Raw genomic sequence first — 13,822 nt, 5'->3', positions numbered from 1 at the left:
TATCAACACTTGATGAGCTGTAGTAATTTGCCTTACTAATAGGTTCAGACTCGGTAGCAGCGGCTGGAGCAGCAAGTTGCTGACGAGCACGAGTGGATTTAAACTGCAGCTTCGCGAAACGCGCCTCCAGGTCGCTAGCAACCGATGGCAGTGACGGCGGCGGCGCAAAAGGCCGCTCTGTCATTGTCGAAATTCTTTCCTTAAATTCAGTTTCGGCTTTTGCTTAATTGTGAGAGAAGGGTGGTGGTTTGTGCGTATAATATACTATACTTGTTGCGATGATAATACAACCTGGGGAGAAACGCTATCGTGGCTGTCTTGAGGCGAAGCCGCGCCGCGCAATTATCTGATTTTCAAATTCTCTCAGCAAATAATCCTTTTATTTCGACAACTTTCCAATATGGCGGCAGAGCAGAGAAAACTTCTAGAGGTATACTCGAGATTCTTTGTTATATGCTTTATTAGGCTTTTCTTTAACTATTTAATAGCAACTTATGGGCGCAGACGCTCTCGTCGGCCGTCCATCGAAGCGTCAAGAAATCCCCATCACCGACTCCAAAGTCTGCAAATCCTACATAGTAGGTACATGCCCACATGATCTGTTTACAAACACAAAGCAAGATTTAGGTCCCTGTCCCAAAATTCATTCAGAAGCGCATAAAGCGGAATACGAGCGCGAGAAAGAGAAAGCTGAACAAGGCGAACGAGGCAAGTTGAGTTCTAGAGATCTGGCGAATTTCGAGCTGGAATATTTTAGAGACTTGGAAAAGTATATTACAGACTGTAACCGGAGACTTGATGCTGCTCAAAGAAGACTAGAGCGGACTCCAGATGAGATAGCACAGACAACTGCTCTGGTAAGTCACCCTCTATATTATTTTTATATATCAATATATTTAACTCAATGGGATCTGGGATCTAACATACAACTAAACAAAAACAGCTTAAAGCGATCGATGCAATCAACGAATCAATAGACGCCTCAGTGTTCGAGATCCAAGTCCTAGGAGATTTAGGATTAATTCCTCGTGCTTTAGAAGAATACAATGCAATCAAAGTCAAACGTCTAGATCGCGAATCAAAAGAGCGTGAACTCCGCAATATGAACGACAATATCGGACCCTCGGGTCATCAGAAACTTCAAGTATGCGACGTTTGTGGAGCATATTTATCACGGCTAGATAACGATCGTCGACTAGCTGATCACTTTGCTGGTAAAATGCATCTAGGATATGCTACAATGCGTGCGTTATACAAGGACTTACAAGAAAAGTTTGCGGCAAAGGGTACACTACCTTCGGGTCCTAGTAACGGCTCCAGGGGAAGTAGAGATGGAAGAGATTATTCTGAAGGTCATAGATCTGACCGAGGAGGCCCATCAAGAGATGACCGATGGAGTCGAGGAGGGAGAAATGGTGTATATCGAAGCGGTGGTGGCGATGGTCGGCGTGGTCGCTATTAATCTAATCATTGTATTGTAATTATAGTTACGAAATATATTACAATAAATAAAGCACAGTACTTTAATACGATTTACAAGCATCAATTCATTAGATTTCATTAATTCTTTATTTCCAGTCTGACAATGTGCTGCAACTTGCACCCTACAAAACAGCGCCGAATCTAGAATCAAGAAAGAACGCGCATTAGCACAGTTCCAACAACAACAGCTCCAATTGCGCCACCAAAATATAAAACACACGAAGCTAATAATGAAGATCTAGGCTTTACATACCCAAATGTCAGTTTGATCGACTTGACGTAATACTCTTCGAAATTGTGCTTTGTGACATCCTAAACGCCGCGTTAATAAACAAGACTATCAACTTTGATGTTTGATATCATCGAATACTCACTTCTTGTCCAACTGGTACACCCTTCCAAGTGACAACAGCCTTAGTCTCACTTTGTCCTTGATCAAAAACGATGTTCAAATTGGCAAAGTGTCCTGGTTTCCAATCCTTCAATCGCCACGACATTTCAATAGACTTATTCTCGACAAGATCAATAAACTTTCCCGACACATTACCACCAAAAAGAGCATACTCTCCACCCTTAACTGGAGAGAATTTTACTGGCGGTGAACGAGTCCAAGCAGTGACACGACCGGGGTCAAGAAAAGTTGTATAGAGCTCGGCAGCTGAGGTATTGAAAACAGGATCAAGACGAAGCGTGGTGGTGTTGTATGCAGCCGAGGACGATTTGCTGGCCGAGGTAGAGGAAACTGAAGATGCCGCCGCTGAGCGAGGAATAGGCGATGCTTGGTTAGAGGCTGTAAAAACGGACTTATTCTCCGTAACCGGATGCTGAATGTCCTTTCCATGAGCTGTAATAAAAGTGTCAGCAGCACCGTCGCAAAAAGCTAAAGCAGGAGTATATCTTACTCTCAATCAGATCCGGCCCAAAAGCAGCCAGTTTAGTCCTCAGTTGAGGTACAAGATTATCTCTGATAAACGCTCTGATTGGGAAAGTTTCCTTTGATTCGCCTGTTATACTGACTTCGAAAACGTAATCATCTTCTTCAGTGTCGTACGCGATTTCCGGGATAGTGATAGCACCCTTGACTTCTGTTCCATCGACAGCACCTTCATAGTCTAAAACAACCTTGATGTCAAACAAAGAGATCACTTTGCCTTTGCGCTGATTGACGTCCACGTCACCAGTCAGGGAGTTAAGTTTTGTAATTGTGGCCGAGAACTTCGAGTCAGACGCCGTCACGCCAATGAGCTTGCTTTGAAAATACGTCTTGGACCATTCTACGCAGTTCTTATCAACCCAGTGCCTGGACGACAACAGAATTAAAATCGCATTCAGAAAAGGATAAAGAAAAAGAAAGTAAATTTGGCAACTAGCAACAGAAACTCCAATCCCCGACGAACAAAATTTTCATCGCGAGGACGAATACAAAAAACCAGACAAACAAGAGGCTAATACATACCAGTTGTTTGGATTATGCAAAACCATCTTATCAACAGAAAAATATGAAATATACAGAGGATCTGGAAAATAATAAAATTCAGTTAGCACGTTACTCTGCCAAAAAAGAATCCGGACCAGGAGAACTGATCTATACACGACAAAGATGACGATGCACTTCTTGAAAGATCAGAAATTTGGGTATATAATAGTCCACACAAGAAAGAGTACAAATCTCTTCAGACTGGTGTCAGCAAATCGCGAAATTTTCTCGTCATATCAATCAAGAAAGCACAATTGATGGTCATCTTCATTGTAATACAATGCACATTCTCCTGCGTATCAGCCAGTATAGATAAACAAATAGACGACATACTATTTAACAGATATAAGATATATCAGGACTGGATTCAGAATTTCCTATAATTAGAGAATGCAAAGTCGAGTGAAGAGGAGAACAAGAAAGAGAGTGCGGGCGACCTGCTTTAACGAGCTCGTCAAGAGCCCAAGCCCTAATTCGAGAAACTTCCGCTGCGTACAGTATAAAGTTTAGAGTTTGTATATCTACGCTAGACCTGATTTAGTAAGTATAAAACAGTATCTCGGTATTCAAAAAAATTTAGAATATTATAAATAAATGTAAATAAGCAAAAGTGTTATGATCCTAACAAACTGACCCTAAAGATTCCGTATAAAATGCACTCAAAAATAGTAGTAATGTACAACTTCCCAAGCATCATGCCAACTTCATAAAGTATCATATAAAAAAAATAGAGGAAATCTATAAATCAGAACTTCCAGCCCATATTCTTAAGCAAACTGAACAAAAAACAGCCAAGAAGGTTAAATATAAGCACAAACCGACATTAGGAATATATAAATGAAAGAAAGATCGAAAATAAAAATTCCAGATCAATATCGTACACTAACCGCACTCCAAAAAAAAACCAAGTCGATTCTTAATCATGCGCCTCACAACCGCTTGTAAAACAGAAGCAAAACTCACTAACAAAAAAAGATTTAAAGGACTCCCAGAATCCCAAATCCTCGCTTCCAAACTCTCCTGCGTTATTAGCGTCTCGCATAGCGCGCCGCCGATAAGCAGGCTCAGGAGCGCGACTTGGTTGCCGTGACAGGCGACCGCTTTGAGAGTCAATGCTGCGAGCGTTGCTCGAACTCCGAGACGAATGGTAGAATGGGTGTCGACTTATAGCGCCATAACCCATGTTTTGCGAGATTGGAGGGCGGAAACGCGGCGGTCGCGGCACTGACGGATTACGACCGTGCATAAGTTTGTGGAGTGCTGCGCGCGACTGAGCAGACATTCGAGTGTAGAGGAGTTCTTCAGCTTCTGCAGTTGAAGGAAAGGGTGGGACACGAGGGCTAGCATAGTCAATTAGAGTCGCAAGATCGGTGTCTGGATAGTCACAAACTCCGTCAGCTGAGCATGTAATGTTGACGAATGAAACTGGTGGAGAGGCAGCGAGGTCGTCAATATGAAGCGGAGTAGTCATGTGCGCGTCCTCTGATGTTTCAACAACCTCACCTCCGCGTGGAGGTGAGCCAGCTATTGTGATCGGCTGTGCGCCACTGCTAGCGGGGACTTCGTCGTCGTTGGCGACGACGCTGGCGCTCTGCGCGTCAAAGTTGTCGAGATGGGACACAATCGAATCCCCGTCACCACTGACAACTCCTCTCGAAGCAAGAAATGCAGGAGAAGCAAATCCAGGAGACCCAACAAAATTTTGCCCGGCGCCTACCTGCGGCGCAGGCATCTGAAAAACTGACGAAGTACGCGAATGAACACGCGACGCGGCAGTCCAGCCTAAATCGTAGGTGTACTCCGAGTAATCGATTGAGCGAAACATGTTACCACTAGAAGGAGATCCTAATACGATAGAGTTACGGTTGCGAGGATCTCCATGGCCGTGTCTTAGCGCGCTACCGACAGCTGCAGTGCTGTGACCCGTATTTGTGCCGTTATTGCTGCTGGGAAATGACTGCGCATTGGCACCGGAGTTTATGATGATACCGGTGGCGCTGTTTTGTACTGAATGGCGTCGCTGAGATCGGATACTTGTGGCTTCTGATTCATCTGGCGCGATGTGGTTGATGTAGGACCCGTTTGTATTTGCCGGGTACAGCTTACTGGTTTCGTCTTTGTCCGGCAGATGATCAACGTAGGAGAGGGAGTCGGAGGCGTCCAAGTCGATATAAACCTCGGCTTGGTAAATGGAGGCTTCGTCGGAGGAGGAGAAGGAGGAGTCAGAGTCGTCAGAGGAGATAGCCGATGATCTTCGCAGACGCTTCTGCGAGAGCTGCTGCTCAGCAGCATGGGCAGCTTCTGCGAGGGAGATGGGCTGACGGCCACGAGCAACAGATGTCGAGGCCATGCTCAGCGGGCACTCACTACAGACAGAGAGCAGAGCAAAGCAGTCGAGAGAGGAAAAGGAAAAATAAGAGATAGAGGACGTTGTCGAAGTGGTTGGGTGGTGGGCGAAAACGAAAACAGAGTGAGGAGAACTAAGCTTAGTTCGGGGCCCAGGCACGCAGACTTCACGCAGACTTCACCCTAAGTACACGCTCTCGCTAACCGCAACCTTCTATCCCTCATTTTATTGCCATTATATTGCTATTTTACTGAAAACTCTACACTTGCGCTCGTATTGCCGCGTCTTGTAAACTAGATGCTCGTCTGCACCTGGGTCCTCGTTGTAGCCGAGCTTCCGCTGATTGGGCCGCTTATCTGATCGTCACTAGATCTCCCCCGCAGCAGCCCCGGACTGCTACTTCGCAGCCACGGTCTGCGCAGGATAAATCTAGACAACACTACGACAATACGCGTTTGCTCTTCTACGCTCCCGGCCACTCTCGCTGCTGTTCTGCCGCCGCTAGAATGCGTCCCGAGTCTGTCCGCGGCCACTTATCTGATTGCCCTATCCCTATGGGTGCCCTATCAGATGTCGCCCGTTTCGGACTAGCCGATAGCCCAGACTCGGAATACTAGAGTAGAATGTCAATGCATTCATATTGTATCTTCTGTACAGAGAAGCCGCTCGAATACAGACAGGCTCAGTTCAACTCAATCGCATATACCCCCAAGCGACGTCCTTCACAAACCCTCTGGCAGTTTTATTCCCCGCGTAGACACCTTCCCGCCCCACTGATTCAAAATACTAATCCACGCTGTCGCAAGCACTATATCAGGACTAATCACATTCGTGTCGACCACTATCCGCCATACCATTCCCTTACGCACCTTACACGCATATGCTATTGTCTCGCGCTGTTCATGTCGACCGGCTTCTCGCGGCGCGTCAGCCACTTGCTGAGGCGCCGCTGAATTTGGCCGAGGATCCCGCCGTGAATGTGGTGCTGTAGCCCTAGAATTCAAAGAAGCACCGATACTCGTAGAAGTAGTCGAGTTTCGGCTTGCCGTTCTTGCGGTTATTGGACTTTGTCTCCCGCGATCTAACCTTTGCTGTGTACTCCTCGAGAAACTATATGCGGGCGGATCACGCCGTAATGCTCCCCACGCTTCTCCCATACCAGTTGCACCGGAATTAACTTCAGCAGGCGTCTCCACGGCTGGGTCAGTTAAGAAATACTCAGAGTCCCGGAAGACTGACCTCTGTAGAAACCCAGCTTTAGTCCAATGGTACGGCGACGCGCCCGTAAGATAAAATGTGCGCATATTACCATCTTCCGCAGTCCATTGCTTTGACACCTTGCGGTACGTCAGTCCTCCATTGGGATTATTAAATAAGATGTATTTCCCCGGACGTGCTCGTGCTGCTATAATTCCCGAGCCGACTCCGGCGCCATCCTTCTTGCCCGCATAGATCGTGGCCACAGTGCGTGCGTCGGGCTCTGCATCAGCGTAGGCAAGCGTCCAAGTCTGAGACTGCGCCGCCGGTCGCAAAAGTACATATACTTTCTCACCTTGATTATTGTACACATCAATAATTCGGCGATCGGATTTTGGCATGGGCTTTAAAAAAAATATTGCTGCTCCGGGCCTTGCAAGAAGCTCATTCGACTGGCTAACGATTTCTAAACTGGATGGACGGCCTGGTGCTACAAGAGCTGTAGCAGCAGAAGCAGATTGACCGGTGACCGCAGTCACCTCTGTCTCTGTATGCGCGCTAGCATTGCTTTCTGGCAGCAGAGCGAACGTAGAGTTATTTGCTACGGCGACCTCTGAATTGATCCGAATTCGAGGACCAGTCGCACTAGACTCTGCCACATCAGTACCCGTTTGACCAGCAGCAGCTCTTCGTGATCTCAACGGTATTCTCACAGAGGTAAGGCGCTTAACTTTGAATTTAAACATGTACTGCACTCTTTCGTACGATCTATATCCGATAATCAACGCATTTGCAACACCCAGACCGATTTGCGAGGCAACCCAAGCAGGCAATTTCGGCATTGGCACTGAAAAAGCTTCTTTAATCCACTGGAATAAGAACCTTGTTCCTGGTTCAAATATAGCGCCTGGATTAAGAAAATCGTCTCGCTTTTGTTCTTCTTCGACTATTGTCTCTTCAAAAGTTGGCACTATGTGGTCGTGGAAAACGAGTTGAAGTTGGCAAGTAAAATAGGGTATCAAACAGGTAGTGTAGTACTGAAACAGATAAAGATAGACGAAAAGGATATCAAAAATCTGAGCGTCAAAAGCAGATTGTACACCAATAAGTAAAGAGCAAAAAAATGTGCGACAAGCAGAGATGATATCGACAATACCGATTTGGCCTGAGGCAAGTGCGAATGGCACAATTAATACCACAGCTAGCCGCGGCAAACACACGCTTGAAGCCGTTAGGAAACTAAGAATATGGCAGGTATAATAGCTGTAGATAAACGAGCTACTATACAAGCCAGCAAAGAATTAAAATATGGAGCACAGAGTATTACGTGGCGGTGAGAAATTGGCTGGGCTGTATCAAACAAACTCCCAACACGCGACGAGGACGAAAACTCGGTAAGGCACTTGCTATTCTAGAGAACTCTGCTACAAGTCAGTTTAGTCATACCTGCAAAGAACAAAGATCAAGATGCCGGCAGCATCCATTGTCAATTACCCATAAATATCATGAAAATATGCTGAGATGCTTTAATAGTATTCTGGTAATTACGCAACTCTATTAATAATCAACTATTTTATAAAATCTATGGCTCCAAACCCATTAATGATGGATTATACCAGATACCGATAGAAGTTATATTCAACTGTTATTTTCCTCAGCATAGAGCCGGCACTCATGCCACACATTCTTCAAATTTTTGGCGAGACGGAGAAGACAAGGCCACAATGTCCGTTGATGATGACAGCCTTCTAATTTTGGCAATTGTCATCTACTCTTAGCCGCGACTTGCCGCTGTCATCCACTCCACATCAAAAGAACGAGCTCGCGCACAACTACGATGTCTACTCTAGAGTGACTCCTTTTTATACAGAAAGTCGACTTTTACAGTTCTAGGCGCAAATGGTTTTATTGGACAGGCCGTTATCAGTTTTATGCGCTCAATTGTACTACACGATTGCTCAAATATAGCAGCAATAACGCGACGGCCTTTTCCTGAATTTGAATCTCCAGGATCGCCCACACCTTCACAGAATATCGTTTCTACAGACATCATATCCGCACTTCCTCAGTCTACCAGCATTATTTTCTCAACATTAGGTCTAAATATCGCGAAAGCAGGATACTCCAACGCAGAGCAACGAAAAGTCGACTACGATCTTACACTCTCACTCGCAAGAGCCGCTAAACAAAAATGTCAAAATTTACAAATATTCATTGTAGTCTCTTCTGTGGCGGCCGGTTTCAGCTCAGGAGAGCATGGCCGAATGAAAGCTGAGATGGAGCGAGACGTGACCGCGCTGGGATTCGAACAAACTATTATTCTGCGACCTGGTGGCGTTTTAGGATATCGGAAGGATACGGAGGGGAGATTATATGAACGTCCTCTTCAGTTTATACTAAGCGGGTTGAGCCGTATGCCATGGATTTCACGCGCTTTTGACTATTTTGTTGTCCGCGACATTGAGATGGCGAAAGCTACGGCAATCTTACTAGAGAAACAAGGAAAAGGAGTCAAAATTGTATCAAATCAGGTGATGATTGAGCTTGCGAGAGCATATGACCAGGAACACGCGCACACATCTTTATAAGAGTGTTGATGCGCTTACAGATGATGGTGAGATGACTTGAATAGTGCTCCAATTTTTGTATAGTGCAGCATATCATCCTGCAAATAATCGCTTTTTGGAAGTGAAACACTGTACTCTTCACTTATACAGATACCATAATTTATCAATCGTAAATGGTAACCTTTTCTCGAAGTCTGTTCAGATCAAGAAATGAGACTCGAACTTCAGTCTCAATAATATGCACGTGACCGTAAACAATGCGCGCCGCTCAAATAGAACGCGATGCGATACTACTGCTACACCCTCGAGAATAAATATAAAACGCTAACCAAGTATCGAGAAAAGCAGCGATATGTGCTTCGCACTATGGCTAGAGCACAAAACAAAAAGCTGAGGAGCGTATCCGGTGGGCGGGACAGATATCCTTATAATCAACAGCTGCAGCAACAGAAACGCGAGCTAAGGACCTCAACGAAGCGAGAGTCTTTACGCGATACTTCGCGACAGTATTTGCCGAATAGATCTGGACGCAAGTCAAGGCGTGTCGAAGCTTTGAATAACAGCTATGCCGCATATTCTAGGGAAAGTGAGCAAGTTTTAGGACTAACGAGTGCTGGCTTAGTCCAGATGTATGATCTTGACAACGACGATGAAAAGGATGCTAGCGATGATAGTGACAGCTTGGATGCTATTAGCGAAGATGACATGTATGTGACTGAGCTTGAGAATCCGGAACAAAAGATGCGATATTATAAGTCAGCTGGGAGATCGATGCCGTCCATTATATCAGATAGAGACGACAATTCGCCAGTCCAAGAAAATCGGAGCCGGCCAAAAGCAAACTATGGTATCAACGATGGCCTGAGCAGTTTGCGCCCTGCCACTCGTTCATATTCTATACTCGATGAGGTGGAAACTCTACTATCGCCATCGAAAGTACTTGCGCCAAGTAAACCTTTACGACTTGCTGCCCGCCTTAATTTCACACCGGGAGCTCCGTTGGCCGATCTAGGGACCACGAACAACAAATTCTCGCTCTCCATTCCATTTGAACAGGAAGAGAGTTGCCATGATCTTACTTTTGAAACTGCGTTGAGTAGCCAAAGACTTGGCGATCATAGACGACTTACTAAAGAGTCGAAGAGTTTTCTCGAAAGGTTACAGGATTCTGATTGTGAAATAGACTACATCGACACCGCTATACATTCTTCGCCAAATAAAGTAAGCCGTGCGTCTGGTTATAGATCGTCACGACGTGACCCACGTTATCAAAATGGTCTATACGCGACACAACAAGAATCCACAATCGAAAAATCACTGTATGCTCGCAACAACGGCATGACAGACGAGCTGATTGATCTTGCTGATCAAAATTCGCAGGATGAGATTTTATCCCGAAAGAGAGATCACATACAAAACGAGCCAATTTTATCTACATCTAGAAAGACAAGCAAACAGGTTCACACAGCAGAGCCAGACTCCGAATCAGAAATAATTGCATCAGAAGAAGAAATTGAATGGTCATCATCACCACCCCGACAAGACACATACGCTCAAAAGATGAATGAACGTGCGAAATTGTCAATTTCAACAGTCTCATCCTCACTTGATCTTTCCACAGAGTTGTCACATATTCTTTTTACCAGTACATCTGGCGTTCAATTTTATTCCCGACGATATTATCGAAAGTCTCCGGTTTATGGAACATGGGTTGCGCTTACTATTGCAGATATACTCAAACTTCAAGAGCGAGAGATACTGAATAAGATAGATTATTTCTGGAAGAATCATCCTATTAAAAACGTTTTTGTTGTAGCTTTATGTGTCAATGTGCAATATTACGATAGCGACTATAGGGATTCAACTTTGATCATATTAAATCGTATGTACAGACGTTACCTCAAGCAGTTATACATTAGAACTAATTTTTTTTTTCATAGTTGACGACGGGTCAGGTCGAGAAATCACATGCAAAGTTTTATCAGTGCCAGGCGACGACCGCACCAAAGTCCTATGCAGCCTCGATACCCCGGCGTTAATTCAAGTATGTGGTTCAATTGATGTCTACATGCGCAATAAAACAGATAAACATCGACAAATAGAGTGTTCGAGCCCAGAACATGTGGTTATTCTCCAGGATCCATTTCATGAAATACGATTCTGGAGACAAGTTATAGAGACTCGAAAGATTTTGGATGAGCCTTGGATTCTTACGCAAGAAGAGCGTGAGGAAGTCGATGAAGAACTAGCTGGTGATGAAGAGCTTGAATCCGAGTCATTGTCCCGGTCTGAAGAGTCTGGGTGATATATCTTGTACAATTTCATGTTAAAAAAGGATATAACCTTTGTGAAATTACACCTCTACATTATATATACTGTAAATAAATACTTCCGCCATATAGAGCTCGAACAAAGAAATCAAAGGACGAGAAAGAGATGAATATCGTCATAAACATTGCGAAGATGGAAACGAACGATGAAAAGAATATACAACACGCCCAAACCACTATGTATATGCTAATGTACAATACTGAGAAACATTACCCATAGACCGAAAGAATCAACAAAGAAATAAAGAAAAGCAAAAACGATATCCACAACGTATACTATGCATACAAACGGTCCAAAATGAAATCACGTATCGTCTCAGTGTGTTCGACACACCAGTAGCTACTGGATTTTCTCACTAACAACACGTTTAGGAGACCGAGGAGCGTCATCGGTGACTGACTGTAGCGGCACCGGACGATATTCTGACTCCTGTTTAAGATGGGCAGGTTTCCGTCGATCAGGCTTTGAGTACAAGAAAGTAGCTGCAAGCACAAGTGTAGCGCCCAACACAAAATTCGAGGTGACAACAAAATCAAAAAAGTAGACACTAGCAATAAAGCTGAGAAGGATCGAAATACTAGTAGCGAAGTTCTTAGCAATGTTGTCGGCAAAGTTGACACACAGAGCGACGACAATACCACCGATAGCTTGAAAGCTAATGGCGGCCCAAACAACACCATTGTATCCGAAAAAAAATCCTCGTTCAGCAATAGCAGATCCATCTTTCCACAAGACACCAATAAATAAAGCAGGGAAGACGGAAAAGAATGAGAGCTGAACGTTGCGAATCCATAATGACGCGTTTGATCCTTTCAGTACTTTTTCAAAATAGACACCTGCCAGACCAGAAAGAACACAAGAGATGGTTACAGCGACAAGACCGAGAGTGCGGCTCATTTCATTTTCGCCTTCGAGAGCATGAGTTTTTGAGTTCGACTCGTCAAGCTCTTCAGTGTTGAGACCTCCGAATGCCATGTTGAAAACGGAAGTGACAACGGTGAAAATGTCGTTTGGTAACTGGACGAGACCAATACCAGCTGTAAGCATGAGTAGAGACATCCATTTCAAAGGTGTTAGTGACCGGTGGAGCATAGTGACTGAGAAAAAGGCGGTGGTGATGATTTTAAGTTGATAGGTGACTTGAAAAGTGGCGGCGTCCAAGTTTGAGACAGCAACGTATTGTAGACTGTTTTGAATCTGGCGTAAAGACAAGTCAGTAAAAAAATAGATTAGATGTAGATAGGAAATGTAAACATACGGTGTATAGACAAGCAGGAATGGCAAGTTTCCAGCAGTCACTACTAAATACTTCCGATAGTGCGGTACTGCCACGGCTGGCAAACGCAACGACAGAGCATATAGCCAGCTTGATAACTTCGTTTAAAAGCACAGCAGTGCTTGAGAAGTATCGACTATTGCTGTCATATCCTGGCATGACGCGCGAATAATGCATTATCTGAAGGATACATCAGTTAAAAGTTCTTGACATAATGGAAAACGCGTCAAGAGATGCGTACGACAATGAGGGCGGAATTTTGAAATGTAAGCTAAGGCAGCGAGGTTAGAAGAGTATTCAATGTAGTAATATAAATAGACATAGCAATGCACACCATAACAAGAGAGATATATTTGAGAGGCACGCCATACAGACGAGGAACTTCTGGGGCGGGGGGATTGGAGAGAGCCATGGCGGGGAAGTCGCACGCGATATTGTGCACTTACGCGAATGCGTGGAAGAGCCAGAAAAGAAAGACAAATGAGAAAAATCAGAAAGCAGATAAAATAAGTGAAAATGAAAACCAGTAGATGAGTGACGAATAGACGGCCAAAAAGGGGGTGGGGGGATTGGTGACAAACGATGAGCGGTGGTGGTCGCGCGGCTTGAGCGGCCAGCAGCTAAACTTTTACGACCGAATTTGTATAAGCCGCTTCGAGCTTCAGAAGCCATTCGTCAGCCAGGAATTTTGGAACGGTTTTATTCGGTTCTATTCTTGGCTTGGTTTCTGCGTAGACCGTTCAGCGCTCAAACGGAGCACATTGGCTGCTGCTTCTTATCTGCTTCTTTCGCGCTGGGAATGCGATTAGATAAGCTCCACATACAATACGATATCGGCTGCTGCTCTTGTCTTGTACAGCTGTTATTGCTCGCTGATAATTAACTATTCCTATTTAATAATTGGAGCACTACTATAAGATAAAGTGCGGCTAACCTCAGATCTATTCACGCCGCTCTACCAGATCCGTTAGTCTCTTTTCAAAATCTGTAAATGCATTTACCTGATAATTTAGAAAAAAGGATGAAATACAGTTATTGGAGAATGCACGTTGGCTGAAGCTATTTTTTACTAGTCAGAAATCATGTCTGCGCACTTCACTCGCGGTCAAGTTCCCTCTTCTGCTTTTGTAGGCATCTTTCCCATC

At 44.6% G+C, this 13,822-nt stretch overlaps 7 protein-coding genes across 7 annotated transcripts; 3 read left to right on the top strand and 4 right to left on the bottom strand.

Annotated features, from left to right (window-relative positions):
* The first annotated feature begins 157 nt into the window (after positions 1-157).
* Positions 158-1,527, top strand: V2V93DRAFT_376123 (uncharacterized protein). The gene is made up of 3 exons (XM_066911659.1): positions 158-430; positions 489-857; positions 944-1,527. Exons 1-3 carry the CDS (start codon positions 401-403, stop codon positions 1,460-1,462), a joined length of 918 nt encoding a protein of 305 aa, XP_066763247.1. The 5' UTR covers positions 158-400; the 3' UTR covers positions 1,463-1,527.
* V2V93DRAFT_376119 (activator of Hsp90 ATPase) lies at positions 1,453-3,379 on the bottom strand. The gene is made up of 6 exons (XM_066911658.1): positions 3,293-3,379; positions 2,939-2,999; positions 2,385-2,782; positions 1,857-2,326; positions 1,736-1,794; positions 1,453-1,623 (listed from the first exon to the last, which is right to left on the bottom strand). The coding sequence occupies exons 2-6, from the start codon at positions 2,962-2,964 to the stop codon at positions 1,605-1,607; spliced, it is 972 nt and encodes a 323-aa protein (XP_066763246.1). The 5' UTR covers positions 2,965-2,999; positions 3,293-3,379; the 3' UTR covers positions 1,453-1,604.
* A 124-nt stretch (positions 3,380-3,503) lies between these two features.
* Positions 3,504-5,420, bottom strand: V2V93DRAFT_376116 (uncharacterized protein). The gene has a single exon (XM_066911657.1). The coding sequence runs from the start codon at positions 5,307-5,309 to the stop codon at positions 3,876-3,878; it is 1,434 nt and encodes a 477-aa protein (XP_066763245.1). The 5' UTR covers positions 5,310-5,420; the 3' UTR covers positions 3,504-3,875.
* Positions 5,421-6,028: 608 nt separating this feature from the next.
* Positions 6,029-7,345, bottom strand: V2V93DRAFT_382848 (uncharacterized protein; the record flags this gene model as incomplete). The annotated part of the gene is made up of 1 exon (XM_066912170.1): positions 6,029-7,345. One exon carries the CDS (start codon positions 7,343-7,345, stop codon positions 6,029-6,031), a length of 1,317 nt encoding a protein of 438 aa, XP_066763244.1.
* A 995-nt stretch (positions 7,346-8,340) lies between these two features.
* On the top strand, positions 8,341-9,251 carry V2V93DRAFT_407686 (uncharacterized protein; the record flags this gene model as incomplete). The annotated part of the gene is given in 2 exon segments (XM_066912691.1): positions 8,341-8,354; positions 8,374-9,251. 2 exon segments carry the CDS (start codon positions 8,341-8,343, stop codon positions 9,089-9,091), a joined length of 732 nt encoding a protein of 243 aa, XP_066763243.1. The 3' UTR covers positions 9,092-9,251.
* A 127-nt stretch (positions 9,252-9,378) lies between these two features.
* V2V93DRAFT_376112 (uncharacterized protein) lies at positions 9,379-11,471 on the top strand. The gene is made up of 2 exons (XM_066911656.1): positions 9,379-10,952; positions 11,011-11,471. The coding sequence occupies exons 1-2, from the start codon at positions 9,437-9,439 to the stop codon at positions 11,373-11,375; spliced, it is 1,881 nt and encodes a 626-aa protein (XP_066763242.1). The 5' UTR covers positions 9,379-9,436; the 3' UTR covers positions 11,376-11,471.
* Positions 11,251-13,528, bottom strand: V2V93DRAFT_376110 (nucleotide-sugar transporter-domain-containing protein). The gene is made up of 4 exons (XM_066911655.1): positions 13,012-13,528; positions 12,919-12,948; positions 12,660-12,857; positions 11,251-12,598 (listed from the first exon to the last, which is right to left on the bottom strand). The coding sequence occupies exons 1-4, from the start codon at positions 13,087-13,089 to the stop codon at positions 11,741-11,743; spliced, it is 1,164 nt and encodes a 387-aa protein (XP_066763241.1). The 5' UTR covers positions 13,090-13,528; the 3' UTR covers positions 11,251-11,740.
* Positions 13,529-13,822: the final 294 nt, after the last annotated feature.

Source organism: Kockiozyma suomiensis (genome assembly GCF_038497685.1).
Source record: "Kockiozyma suomiensis strain NRRL Y-17356 unplaced genomic scaffold V2V93scaffold_18, whole genome shotgun sequence".
Taxonomy (NCBI): domain Eukaryota; kingdom Fungi; phylum Ascomycota; class Lipomycetes; order Lipomycetales; family Lipomycetaceae; genus Kockiozyma; species Kockiozyma suomiensis.
The sequence above is the reverse complement of the archived record's forward strand: the minus strand, read 5'-3'. Positions and strand labels throughout refer to the sequence as shown.